The sequence below is a fragment of the Dromiciops gliroides genome, chromosome 1 (assembly GCF_019393635.1).
Source record: "Dromiciops gliroides isolate mDroGli1 chromosome 1, mDroGli1.pri, whole genome shotgun sequence".
Lineage (NCBI taxonomy): Eukaryota > Metazoa > Chordata > Mammalia > Microbiotheria > Microbiotheriidae > Dromiciops > Dromiciops gliroides.
Window position 1 is genome coordinate 752,373,564 of NC_057861.1, and position 14,885 is coordinate 752,388,448.

Genomic DNA, 14,885 nt, shown 5'->3' on the forward strand with positions numbered 1-14,885 from the left:
TCTTACAGCGTTTGGGTAAATTTGGAACATGAGTATGATCCTGATTTTACAGCGAGGTGGCCCAGTGGATAGAGTGCTATTCCTGGAATCATAAAGATCCGAGTTCAAATCTGGCCTCAGATACGTACGAGTTGTGTGTGACACTTGACCTTGCTTGTCTCAGTTTCCTCATATGTAAAATTAGCTATAGAAGGAAATGCAAACCACTCCAGTATTTTTACTGGAAGCAATGAAGAGTTGGATGCAACTGAACCAACTAAACAACAATCACCTCTGAGGATTATTGTGAGTATCAAATGTAATAATGATTTGAAAGTGCTTAGCACAGTGCTTGACACATAGTAAGTGAAATATAAATGTTAGTGTTGGTGCTGATGGTGATGATGATTCTGACTAACCTACAAATTGACTAGGCATCTAGCAGGCCCAGGGACACCAGTACTGCACAGCACAGAGTTTGTGCTTAATCAACAGCCCCTTGATTTAAAACAATGAAGATGTCACAGTTCAGAAACGAGTAGACGAGTCAGAATATGCCTCACTACAACTTGTGCCCACTTACATTAATGCTACTTTGGTCTTCTGGGTCCAAACAGGGAAGGTCTAATATGTGTTCTCTCTGTGTGTCTCTCTTTGTCTCTCTGTCTGTATCTATCTCTCTGTCTCACTCTGTGTCTCTGTATATCTGTCTTTCTCCTCTCCCCTCCCCTCCCCTCTCCTCTCCTCCCTTCTCCTCTTCTCTATCTCCCTTCTTCAAACATTAAAAAGCATGAATCATGTCCTCACACACATCTCCAATTTCTTTTCCATGCCAATTATCCCCAGTTCCTGCCCATGATCCTAATGTCATATGTTTCCAGGTCCCATCATCAGTTGATCTCTAAAGTCCCTTCAATATCAAAGTCCTGGCCCTCTGGTGAATGGATACAGCATCACAAACTGAGTGCCGGTCTACAAGATAGGAAGAAATAGGTTCAAGTCCCTAACCTCTGACTCATATTGCCAAGGTGATCTTGGACAAGTTACTTAACCCCTTGTTACTCCAGACAACATTGTCAAACTTTCTGTTACAGTCAAGTTGCTTATCTGCATGGGTGGAGGAAGTTCCTATCCCAGGACTTCCCCAAATTTATGGGGAGAAAAAGAGGAGGAAAAAGAAGAAAAGAGAAGATCCAATGAAAATACTACCCATCTTTTAGACATCTTCCCGTTTGTCAGTGCCCATCCTAAAATGTGGATGCAGTAATAAATAGGACATCTCCAAAGTAGTTTACTCAAAATCTTAATATTCCCAAGGGTCCATGATCAAGTCAATGTGAGTATTTCCTCCAGAGATACAGATCTCAACCCATCTCATGCAATCCTTATCCAAACCTCCCCACATAGTGTTCATAGGGATTCTACCCTACACATTGAAAGCCTCTTTCAAGGTCCTTGATATCTGGTGCCAGAGAAGCACCCTAACTACTCATCTGTATCCCATTCTTTCCGACTTACCCACCTCCTTTCAAAAGCATTCCTCCCTTCCCCAGATGCCATCTTTTATTGCCCCTAATGGTACACAAGGAGCCATTAGTGACCTGCTGTATTGTGCTCATGCAGTTCACATGTGTTTCTCCAGGGACCTTTAGAGCACATGCAACCTTAATTTTCAGAGGATGAGCTTGGTATTCTATGAATCAAAGCCATTCAGAGGGGGCTTGTTGTTTTCTGACCTAGCAAGACCTTCACGATTGCTGTAGGATACAACAGGTAAGTATCTGCTAAGTACAGAGAGAGGCAAGGGAAGTCCAATAGTTACTCATTCTTATGTTTCACCATGCATCATGTATCTTTTGATGATTCTTGGTAAAAATATAATTAGTACTGTTGCAATCTGAGAGTGTCAAAGCCAGAATCTGTTGGCACTCTGGGCTAATCCACTTGCTAACAATTAGCAGAGTATCTCTAATCAACTTTATCTCTATGATTGGACCTAAATCCCTAGGTAAATGTTATCTCTCATAATTACTAATCTCATGCTAAGAAAGATTTATGTTGCTGTAGAAAGTGGTTTTCAAAAGTCTGTTCTCTGTTATCTCAGAAAACATTCTCATCTTTTCATCAAGGATACTGTTGATATGTAGTTCATTCTCATAAAGACTTTATAGATATGAAGAAAGAGGCACAGGGGCCAAAAATTATTCCCCCTGGATGCACCCCTACCTTTTGTTAATGTGCTAAGAATTATACATTACACACTTTTTTCCCCTACAGAATTGAGCACTTTGAGCCTTTAAGTGTAAATGCTTTTGTTGCAAGTGTGAATCATCACATATCCAATTCATCTTCCAGTGGTTGGATTCTGTTCCACAAAGTCTGAGTTGTGAAGATTCCAAGAAAGAGAAAGACATCCTTGTGTAAATGCCCCTCCAGATTATCATGCCATGGGAGGACACAGTTGTTATTTCTTTCCCTTCTTCCTCAAATTTGCTTATAATACTCACCCATGTGCACACTGCACTCCCTTTAATGTAGTGTACGCTCCATGAAGGTAAAATCATGTTTTCTATTTTGGCTTTGTAACACCAGAGTCTAGCATACAGTAGGTACTTAATAAATGCTAATCAGATGAAAATGGAATTTCCCTTTCTGCTATAGAAATGAAACCACTGGCTGGTTAAGGGGAGTAAAGAGCTTGAAATAGAAGAGGGAGGGTGGAGGAAAAAAGGTCTATAGGGACTGTCTGGAGCCTAAAATAAAGGCATACAACCCCAAGAAGCTCAGGTCCTTCAGGAGCCACTGGAAAAATACTAGCTGAGATCTTTCCTCAGGAGAATATTTTGTTTTTATTTCTCAGGCATCAAGAGCATCAGAGAAAGTTTGTGAGGCAAATTATCTTTTAAGAGATGCCTTTGAGGATATTTCACAGCCTGGAACAAAACAACAAAAGGGGATTCGTGACCAAGGAAAGGGAGAGGCTTGCTCCAAATATGTTGGAATGGCCAGCTGCCTGCCACTTTCTCACGGCAACAAGAGCTGTGGCCCATCTCCACTTTTTTTTTTTTGACTGGGTAGTGGACAAAAGGCAAACTGGAAAAGTTTGCACCAGATTTGGGGAAATGAGTATTTATTAAGTGCCTACATCTACAAGGAACTGGAGATGCAATGGCAAAAATTGACAACAACACTTTATTGAATTTGTGGGTATGTATGGGGGAATAGAGGTCAACTCACCTACCCCGTGGTCTCCTTGTATCAAATGTCTGGAATGGTCACCATGTCTAAATGTGTTCTAAATGGGAAAATAAGCCTTGGAATTCCATTTGAGTTATCCTTCCTTTAGGAGGCTTGTCCTTTCCATCAGTCAGTGAGCATTTACTATGTATCAGACATTGTTCAAAGTGCTGAAGACACACATACATAAAAGGAAAAAATGTGGTGGCTGCCCTCAAGGAGCTTACATTCTAATGAGGGAGACAACATGTAAATAACTTTGCAACAAAGCAATAAGCATTTATTAAGTGCTTACTCTGTGCCGGGGAATCCACTAAGTATTGAGGATATAAATATAAGACCTCAAGGAGCAAAAATTCTAACAAAGGTAGGAAAGGACTATTAGGACTCCCTCTGACCTCACTGAAGGATGGCTTTTCCACTATGGACTCTGATAGTGACTGGACCCAAGTTTGACACAGAAATGTTGTTCCTTCCAAGATAAACTTTATCCTGAACCTATAGTGATCATTAACTCTGATATAGCCAGACCTAAGTGAGTACTTCTTCTTAGAATCTCAGATCCTCAGAGCGGGAGAGGACTTCAGTTTGAATGAACACAGTGCCCAAATTTTTCACTTGAAGCACAAAAGGGACTTGTCCAAACAGGCTGAATTGAGGCTCAAAATTAACTAGGCCTTTTGCATTCTGTCTAACCCAAAAATCTTTCTTAAAAATTTTGCCACGCTCCCCCACCCCCTGCCAATATCACCCATGATTCCAGTACATATGGCATTATTTGAAATTTGGTTCTGCAGAAATTTCTAATTATCCATCTATACTAAGAATCCCTCTGGGAAAATCTCAGAGAAATGGCTGGTTTGTCCTTAAATCAATACAGCCATTTTCTGTGATTTTATGAGTTGAGTACTAACTTAGGTCATAGCCCATCTCTAACTAAGTGGACAAGTCTTACAGAATCAAAGGGATGAGGCAAAATACCCAAGGTGACACAATTCCTTTCAGAGGTGGGATATGGGCCCAGGTCCATGACACTGTCATGCCAACTGCCTCTTATTTACTGCTTATTTGAACAGAGTTGTTCCTACAGTTTAAAAAAAATTGAGCCATTTGTCTCCATCACTGGGTTTTGTCACTCACCCATACTTCAGTAAAGACCAGATACTTGGATACCACAATGGCTCTTGGGTTTAAAAAGAAGAAGAAAAAACCACTTCTAGTGGATGTAGAGAAAGACAGCCAGATTTGGCATGAACATTCCTCTTTTCAAATCATACTTCAGATACTGACTAGCAAGTCATTTAACATGGTAAAAATGGATATAATGGTAGCACTGATCAAAAATGGGGTTCTTTGATAATCTGACAAGGTAGGCAATGTAAAGTGCTTTGCAAATTTTGGGCTGCTAAATCATCATCACTTACAATCACCAAGGCAACATGGGCAAGATTGGCATGGGCTACCTGACAATCGCACATACTCTGTTCCTAGCATAACTCTCTTGTTCCTTTCTAACTTTCCTTCTCTTTTTTCTTTTCCCCTGTAACATTTTTTACTTTTTGATATCTATGATATCCTCTCTCACATAAACTTCTAGTTGCTTTCTCCGTGACTTCCCCAAGTGCTCAGTTTAGCCTGATTTTACCTGGGGCTGGACTTCCTAAGAGTAAAGACAGGTTGGGAAAGGATGGCCTTTGGCAGGAACCAATAAGGGAAGTGGTCCTAACCTTTTCACATCCTTGCCCCTTGGCTTGCTGGCCTCACATGACTTGCTTCACTGATACCTATTCATATTTCAGATATAATTTAAGAATTTATAGTTTCCTCTTAGGGTTAATCAAGACCTTCACTTTCAATAAAGAATCCCTTGGGAAGAACTCTTCCTTAACCTAGAAGGCCCAGAAGTCAAAATGGTAACCCACATAGAATCTTCCATAAAGCAATCCAAACTCTCAAAAACAGTATTCTAAGAGTGGAAGGTAGAGATCCAGCAACCAGACAGAGTGGTTTGTCATCTCTGGGCTGTATGGAAATTAGTCTTACTTACCACTCTCTGTATAGAATGTTCCATCTACAGTTTGTCCACCATGTGTAGAATACTTTTGTTTCCTCACTCGTGCCTTAATGGAACACCAGTTCTCTCAAAGGCCCAGATCAGATGCCATCAGAACCTCACATGAGCCCTTCCCTGACTATGCTAGTTATCAGTGCTCACTTCCATCAAAATTACTTAGGATTTCTTTTCTAAATTGTTTGCATTTATTTATCTACATATATCCTCTCCATAGAATTTAAGCTCCTCGAGGACAGGGACTCTGAGTTTTTGTTTGTGTGTTCTCATCACCTAGTGGAATGTCTGGAACATGGGAGATGCTCAAAATCTACCCATTGCATTAAATCAAATGCTCTCCAGTGGACCACTGGTTTAAACCTGTTCTTCTACTTTATTACTTAATGTACAAACAGAAAAAAAAGGAGAAAGGGAAGAGATATTTTTGGCCAAACATTAAGATATGTCTACTTTCTGTTGTAAATGGACTGAACACAGAAGTCACCTTGGGCAATCCAGAACACACAGGGTTTTCAGATTTCAACATCAATTGCCATTGATGTCTAGCACAAGACAGCTAGTGTCCAAGCACACATCAGCCAATCCCACTTGACAAACATGAGTTTAAGCTGCCAAGAAACAGGCAAGTGTTTCCTTTGTGCAAGGCAAACCAACCAGCATGGATTCATCAAAGCCAATGTCCAAGTGCTGAACATACATTTAAGGAATCAGCAGGACAGTTCTGAGCTGAAAAGACTTTGAAAGATAAAATATTTTCATGCAGCTCAAAAAAAGAAATGATTGTTTGAGTATGGTTTGAACTAAGAAAATAGAGACAGGCATTTTATGAAGCCCCCTTCCCTGTCTTTCTGAGTGATCACTCATTTCCTATCCAAACACTATTGGGCAGCCCAGTTGACATTGGTCAATTGCTTATAAGATCCGTAGGGCACATAGACTTGCTCTGTATATGGGAGATAAGAAAACCCCAAAGGGAACATTTAACAGGAGATTTAATGTTACTTTGGGGTCTTTTTTTAATCAAACGATTGGCTAGCTAATTTCTTGTTGAGGTGAAATTGAAAGTGATCCAATGCTATGCTAGCCATGTTGATTTTGCTCTGTGGTTTTGGTAGCCTCCCCTTCTATGTTGTGGGAAATCAACAATGGGGAGAGCATCAGAACTATGAAGCTCTTTGAGGAAAGGTACAGCCAGACTGGGAACACTCAACATGCAGTGCAATTAAAACTCACTATAAACTTTAATTGCTCATGTAACTTGTAAGCAACTGCCATTAAAAATCTTCCTTAATTATTTTGTATCTAGAAATATGCTCATAGAGTCTTGCTAATTTTGAGTTTTCATTTAAGAATCTATATCCCTTGAGATGAGTGCATCAACAGCTGCCAATTTCCTGGCAACATGTCTGCCTCATCTAATTTATAAGATGGCTCTAATGATTGGATTATTGCCACTACTTGGCGGGACACAACCTCATGGTGTGATGTCAGTCATCTAAGACTACATTCCTCTGTCTATGTCCTCTTTTCCCACTCAGAAAAGAAAATCTAGTCTGTTTTGTTACAGACACCTGACTCAGGCCTGATGATTTGCATAGGATCAATAATGGATGACAGAAGTCTTTCCTGGAATCAAGAATAGTGAGTTCACATCCTGCCTCAGACCCTTGAAGACAGAGGCCCAGAGAGGAAAAGACACTTTCTCATGGCCACAGAAGTTGTGAGCGTAAATCTGGGACTGGAAGACAAGTTATCCAGACTCTCCTTATTTCTCCTTCTACTGTACTTCCTTTTCTCCTCCAGGAGAGGCATTACCAGCTCAGGCCCTTTGTTGGCAGATGGCAATGTGCATGATTACTATGCTTGCGTGAAATGGAAGACAGATTATTCTTGTGTCCCTTGGCCCCAGAAATTAAGAATAGGAAGAGTGGGGAGAAACTAGAATGAAAAATGTCAGCTTTATGTAAAAAACGGTACCAACATAGGATGTGTAAGCCCAAGAGTTTGTGGGGTTGCTTCACAATGGACATTTTCAAAGGAAGACAGGGCAGCCATTTGGAGTGTGGTATAGAAGAGGTTCTCATCACCATAAGGGTTGGGTGAGGAGGTCGTTCAGGACCTTTCCAAATTTCAGATTTTGTGAGTCTACAAAACACTTAATTTGTTTATCTCAGATGACCTGCTAACCCCCCTAATCCTCAATTTTTTCATCTGTAAAATGAACATTAAAAATAAGTCATTGCATAGATAAAAGCCCTATGTATCATCAACATCACGATTACTACCACCATCATCATTGTCATAATGACAAAATCTAGACATTGTAGGTTCTTTCACAAACTTAGTGAATATTATATTCAGGCGATAAATGTCTTTCCGAATCTTAATCAGTCTCTACTTTGTGGTAGGCTTATTCTTGACAGTTAAAATATTATTTACATTGGACGGGGCGGCTAGGTGGCACAGTGGATAAAGCACCAGCCCTGGATTCAGGAGTTCCTGAGTTCAAATCTGGCCTCAGACACTTGATACTTACTGGCTGTGTGACCCTAGGCAAGTCACTTAACCCCCATTGCCCCGCAAAATATATATATATATATATATATATATATATATATATGTATATATATGTATATATATGTATATATATGTATATATATGTATATATATGTATATATGTATATAATTTACATTTAACTCATCTATATACTGTTTTTCTATCAACAGCCCTATGGACCCCATTTGTAAATATAGAAACTGATGCCCAGAGATGGTAAGGTAACTTACTCATGATCACATGTTTAGAAGGTGTCACAGGCAAGTTTTGAGGCACAGGCCCTCAAGCTCAGAATTCTTGACACCATACCAATTCAATCGAAAGCAACTAGTATTTATAAATTGCTAATTATATATAAGGCATTGTCTGTACTATCAAGAGCACTCCCCATCACAATCACTTAATATAGAAGTCAGTGAGGGGGACCCAGTTTCTGTCCAGTGCCCTCTGCCACCATGGAGACTACCTGAAAACACCTACTCTCCTCCCCAGCCATTCAAAAAAGTGAAGTCAGAGACTGCCATCAAGGTCTAGCATACTTGGCCTTTTGGCATTGATCCTTCAAGTGTATAAGCCCTCACCCTATTCGGCTGCCACCCAATACTTTGCCAATGACTAACAAACTCTTACCATCTGCTACCTTCCTAACCACATCATGCCATTATATGAGGTGATTTCAACATCCATATTCATGTTTTTTGTTTGTTTGTTTTTTGCAGGGCAATGAGGGTTAAGTGACTTGCTCAGGGTCACACAGTTAGTAAGTGTCAAGTGTCTGAGGCCGGATTTGAACTCAGGTCCTCCTGAATTCAGGGCCAGTGCTTTATCCACTGCACCACCTAGCTGCCCCTATGTTCATGCCTTTTCAAGCTTCCTAACCTTAGTTTCCTCAAATTCTATGACCTCCTGCTCCAGTCACTCAATACCCCAAAACAACCACTCAGTTGCCAAATCTTACTAATTCTACTGCTATAGCATCTCTCATGTCAACTCCCTTCTCTCTACTCATATGGCTACTACCTTAGTATGGACCCTCATAACTTTTCAACTAAATTATTGTGGTTGCTTTTCCTATATGATCTCCCTGCCTTCTCCCAAGCCCATCCATCCTCCACACTGATGCCCAAATGAGTTTCCTTATGTGAATGTTTCATTCCTGTCACAAGTGATAGTGGATTCTTACTCACTCTAGACTAAAATACAAACTTCTCTGTTTGACTTGTAGAACCTTTCACATCTTTACCCCAACCTATCTTTCCAATCTCAGTGAACATTACTTTCCCTTTCACATTTGGAATCCAGTTCAATTGCCCTTCTCTATATTCATTAAACTCCGTAACCCATCTCTCAGCATTTGCACTGGCTTTCCCCCATAAAAGGGATGTATTCACTACTCATTTCTCTGTCACAGAACCTCTACTGCTTTTCAAGATCCAATTCAAGTACCACCTACATGAAGCCTTTCCTTATCTTTCCTCAAATTCTAGTGCTCTCCCTTCCCAACAATCTTGTATTTAATGCCTCATATTTATTCTGTACATGTTTATATATAAATAATTGTTCTGTCACCATTCAAAAGTCAATCAGCATATTCACCAAACAGGTATTAAATACCTACTATATGCCAGATACTTTGCTAAGAATTAGGGACACAAAAAAGGCAAAAAATGGTCCCTGTTCTCACGGAGATCATAATCTAAACAAAGACCTTGAGAGTAGTAACTCCCTCATTCTTTTTAATTGTATCCCTAGCACCTAGCATAGCCCTGGCACACAGTAGGGACTTAATAAATGCATGATGGATAATGTGAGGGAAAATCAATCCTCTTCTTAATAATCCTTGGGAACTCAGCAGCGATATGACAAAAGGCTCTTTTATTTCCTTCTTGTGAGAAGGAGACACCCTAGTGTGCAGCTAATGGATGCACCAAATGTGAAAATGGGGCTCGTAGGCCCCATTTTATCCCCTAGTCCCTAGCACAAATAGACCCTCCCCTTTTTCATCACTAATTGATTACTCAAGGGTTACAATCTACCAGCAAAGACTAGCTAATCAGGACCTAATTGAGACCAGTTGGGCCTAACTGAGACTAGCTTGGGCTCCTAGAACCATATGATTTCATTTGTTGGAGGGGGAGGAAAGGATCTGAGACCTTTGTCCTACAAGCAGGTCAGGAGGGGTATGATTGACTGTTATATATCCTCATTGAGAGGAGACAACTACCCATTTTCTCACAGATAATAAGAATGATGATAAAAAGGCAAAATAGGAAGAAATCCCTTCCCTCAGAGAGTTTTTTTTTTCTAGATTATGCTTCCTTCTACCACTCCATTCCATGTTGTTGTGTGGTATACCTCTATAGAATAGACAGGCCTGGATATGTCACATTCCAGTTTTCCATGACATGTAGGCCAAGAAATCAAAGCACTGGTATTTTATGTGTGACAATTTCATCAATACAGATCACAACATTCTATAACTTAATAGATTGATTGAAGAGAGTTGTCTAAAGCTCAGAGAGTTCACACAGCTAATAGACATTAGAAGCAGAATCTAAAGGCATGGCTTTATGACCACATGTGTGCCCAACAAAGGAGATGCTTTGCAACACTCCAAAACATTTCATTTAAATAGAAAGATAAGATAGATAACAGAGAGAGGAGAGAGAGAGAGAGAGAGAGAGAGAGAGAGAGAGAGAGAGAAAGGGAGAGAGAGGGAGAAAGGGAGAGGGAGGGAGGATAGAATCAAATACAGAGTTTTAAAAGGCACAGGAATAATGGAGATTATGGAGAGTTTCTCAGTAGGAAGAAAGAAAAGTCCTCTAGGTCTCTCCACACATCCTGCCTGTATCTCTGCCTAATTTATCATCACAGGTCTCTTCTGGTATCAGCACATTAGCATCAGGCAGATGTGGCATAACTCCTCCCAGCTCTGGTCCCTCAGCCCAAGTATCAAGTGGCTGCAAGCCAGACTTACCCTTGTTGTACATGTTGGTTGGAACTTGAACATCACTCAGACTAATGTTGACAGGCAAGTTGTTAAAATGGTCATTTGGAACCAATATGAACTCCTTCCCCAGCTCCAAATATTTTCCTTCCTCATCTTGCTCATTAATCAGGACTGCATTGAAATATTCATACTGAAAGAGAAAATCAAATGGAGTGACTTGTTGCAATGTGTCCATATCTGAATTGGATATTCAATGTACTTTTTGATAATTTTTCATTCATTACCACCCACATTTGAATCTGTCTAAAAGAAAAAAAAATGTTTCTTTCAATCAAAAGATACAAAATGAGCCTACCCAGCTTCAGAGGGATAAGGAAAGGAACAAAACCTGTTATTTCATTGGTTCAGGAAACTCCTATTAAGGGGAATATACAAATGTAGATTAGGACCTTCTCAGCAAATTTGGCTTCAAAAGAATTACCTTGAAAAAAGGTGATCCCTTATACTACCCTGATTTTCTTCTTGAGTTCAGATCTGGTGTCATACTCTTCCTAGCTGTGTGACCCTGGGCAAGTCATTTACCCTATTTGCCTGTTTCTTCATCTGTAAAATGAGCTGGAGAAGGAAATGGCAAACCACTCCAGTATCTCCCAAGAACTGACTGAACAATATGGTGCCCTAATTTTCTTTAATATTAGTGTTTATAAAATCCAATCCATTTTATGATGTAATGAAAGATATTCTAGTACAATATCTCCTTATTATATTAGCCCGTTGCAGTTTGGGTTCTGTCTCTTGCCACCTGACTGTAACTTCTTTTATCAAAGTCATCAGTGATTTCTATTCTGCTAAGCCCTGTGTCCTCTTATTAGTCCTCATTCTTCTTGACCTCTTTGCACTGCTGAGCACCCTCTGCTCTTTGGAATTTTGTGACATTGCTTTATCCTGATCTGCTTTTGATCTGTCTTGACCTTTTGTACTACTCTGTACGATTATTATATTCATCCATAATTTGATGCCTTTATGTGGTTATACCCCAACACTCTGGCCTGGAGCCTCTCCCCTTCTGTGATTTGACTTCTCAGAGACCTCATTGTCTCCAAAGGATACTTCTGCCATCCTGAAGCAGATGACTCCAAAATCTGCATATCTTATCTTTCAGGACTCAAACCTCACACCTCGAAATGCTTCCTCAAAACCTCCACCTCATTATAACATAGCTATCTCAAACAACATTTCCAAGAAAGAAGCTATAATTTCCCAAAAATTTCATTCCTCTTGTTACCTTTCCTTTTTTTCTTTTTTCATTTATTTAGAATTTTATTTTTCCCAATTATATGTAAAAACAATTTTTAACATCCATTTTTAAAACTTTGGGTCACTTCCGGGGTGGAGCCAAGATGGCAGAGGAAAAGGCAGTGAGCTCCCAAACTCAGGACACGATCGCTCCAAAAAACATCCAAATAACACCATAGGAAAATTCCTGGAGCAGCAAAACTCACAGAAGAATGTGCTGAAATAATCTTCTAACCAAGAACAGCTTGGAAGGTCAGAAGGAGGGAGCTACTGTGCTATTACAGGAGTCGAGCCCAACCCCACAGTCACCCTGACACAGATCCAGTCCCAGGAAGGCCTCACCAGAGAAGAAGACCCCAAGAGCCTCTGAATCAGCTGAAGCACCAGTGTCATCTGGAACTAAGCTCACAGACTGGTGAGTGGGCTGAGCCCTGGGCAGGGGGAAGACTACAGGGGTCTATGCTGGTGCTAAGGCAGAACTTGGAATTTACACCTCTGCTGAGAAGCAAGAGGTAGGCTTGAGTAGCAGTGGCCCAGGTCGGGAAGGGGCACAGGCTCCTTGGAGCTAACAAACACAACAAACAAAGCTGGTTGATTAGTAAGTTAGTCTGGGGTCATCTAAGGACCAGGCAACAGGCCAGGGGAGTGAAGAACCTGATTCTCCTTAAATCATACCACCTGGGACTTCTTAAGCTTGGGATACTGCAGCCTGGAAACAGTGCCCCACTTTAAGGAGCTAAAAGTCAAGTAAAAGAAAGGCAAGATGAGCAGACAGAGAAAGGTGAGGACCGTAGAAAGTTTCTTCAGTGACAAGGAACACTGAGATGCACCCTCAGAGGAAGATGTCAACATTAGGGTCCCTATATCTAAAGCCTCCAAGAAAAATATGAATTGGTCTCAAGCCACAGAGGTGCTCAAAAAAGGACTTTGAAGATAAAGTTAGAGAGGTAGAGGAAAAAATTGAAAGAGAAATGAAGGAGATGCAGGAAAGACATGAGAAAAATGTCAACACCTTGAAATGTCAAATTGGCCAAATGGAAAAAGAGGTACAAAAGCTCTCTGATGAAAATAATTGCCTAAGAATTAGGATTGAACAAATGGAAGTCAGTGACTTTATGAGAAACCAAGACACAATAAAGCAAATCCAAATGAATAAAAAAAAAATAGAAGGCAATGTGAAATATCTTCTGGGGAAAAACTGCTGACCTGGAAAATAGGTCCAGGAGAGATAATTTGAAAATTATTGGTCTACCTGAAAACAATGATCAAGAAAAGAGCTTAGACATCATCTTCCAAGATATTCTCAAGGAAAACTGCCCTGAAATTATAGAGGAAGAAGCTAAAATAGAAATTGAAATAATCCACTGATCACCTCCAGAAAGAGATCCCAAAAGTAAAACTCCTAGGAATATTATAGCCAAATTTCAGAGCTCTCAGGTCAAGGAGAAAATATTGCAAGCTGCCAAAAAGAAAGAATTCAAGTACTGTCTAGGCCCAGTCAGGATAGCACAAGATCTAGCAGCTTCTACATTAAAGGACCTGAGGGCATGGAATATGATATTCCAAAGGGCAAAGGAAATGGGATTACAACCAAGAATCACCTACCCAGAAAAACTCAGCATAATCTTTCAGTGGAAAAAATGGGACTTTAATGAAAAAAGGACTTTCAGATATTTGTGATGAAAAGACCTGAACTGAATGGCAAATTTGACTTTCAAATACAAGACCCTTGAGAACCATAAAAAATGGAGCTGGGGGACATACCTGGGGTCATACAGTAGGCGACTATCTTGTGTCTGAGGCTGGGTTTTGGCTGGGATCCCCCTGGGTTCAGGGGGGATGCTTTGTCCACTGTGTCACTTAGCTAGGTGATGACATCTTTAGGGTTAAATTGAGTGGTGAAGGGAATTCACTGGGGGAGGGGGAAGGGCAGAGGTGAAATCCTACATGAAAGAAACAGTAAAAGGTTTATGGAGTGGGGGAAGAGATGGGGAGGAGTAGGGTAGTAAATGAATTTTATAATCATCAGAAAAGGCTCAAAGATCTTAAACTCATCAGAGCTGTCTCAAGGAAGGACTAACAGACACACCCAACTGGGTGGAATAATCTATTTAATCTGGGCTGTAAATGAGCCTAACACTCATCAGAATTGGCTCAAAGACCTCGATATCATTAGAATTGGCTCAAGGAGGGAATAATGTACACACTCAATTGGGTAGAGTAATCTCTCTAACCCTGTAGGAAAATAGGAGGGGAAGGGGATAAAGAGAGAGGGGAAAAAGAAAGAAGGGCAGAGTGGGGGAGGGGACAGACAGAAGCAAATCCCTTTTGAAGAGTGATAGGATGAAAGAAGATGGATAATAAATATCATGGGGAAGGGAATAGGATGGAGGGGAAACAGTTAACAATAGTAATCATGAAAAAGAGCAAAGGGGGAAAAATTGTACAAAAAAATATTTACAGCAAATCTTGGTGGAGGCTAAGAATTGAGAATCAAGGGAATGTCCATCAATTGAGGAATGATGGAAAAAGCTATGCCATATGATTGTAGTGGAATGGTCTTTGCTATGGGAAATGACAAACAGGATGATCCCTGAAAAACCTGAAAAGACTAATGAACATCGAGGTATAGTGAAGTAAGCAGAGCTGGGAGGACATTGTGCATAGTGACAGCAGTATTGTGAATGAATTAACTACTCTCAGCAATGTAATGATCCAAGACAATCCCAAGGAACTAATGAGGAATGCTATGTGCCCCCACTGAATGAACTGATAAAAAGAACACTTGTGGATTG

General features: G+C 40.3%; 1 protein-coding gene across 2 annotated transcripts in view; it reads right to left on the reverse strand.

Moving 5' to 3' along the window:
* CACNA2D3 (calcium voltage-gated channel auxiliary subunit alpha2delta 3) overlaps positions 1-14,885 on the reverse strand; it is a 1,069,564-nt gene that overhangs the window by 664,366 nt on the left and 390,313 nt on the right. For both annotated transcript variants that reach the window (XM_043978536.1, XM_043978534.1), the window contains exon 5: positions 10,822-10,984. In XM_043978536.1, the coding sequence (XP_043834471.1) occupies positions 10,822-10,984 (163 nt within the window). The remainder of the gene's footprint in view (positions 1-10,821; positions 10,985-14,885) is intronic.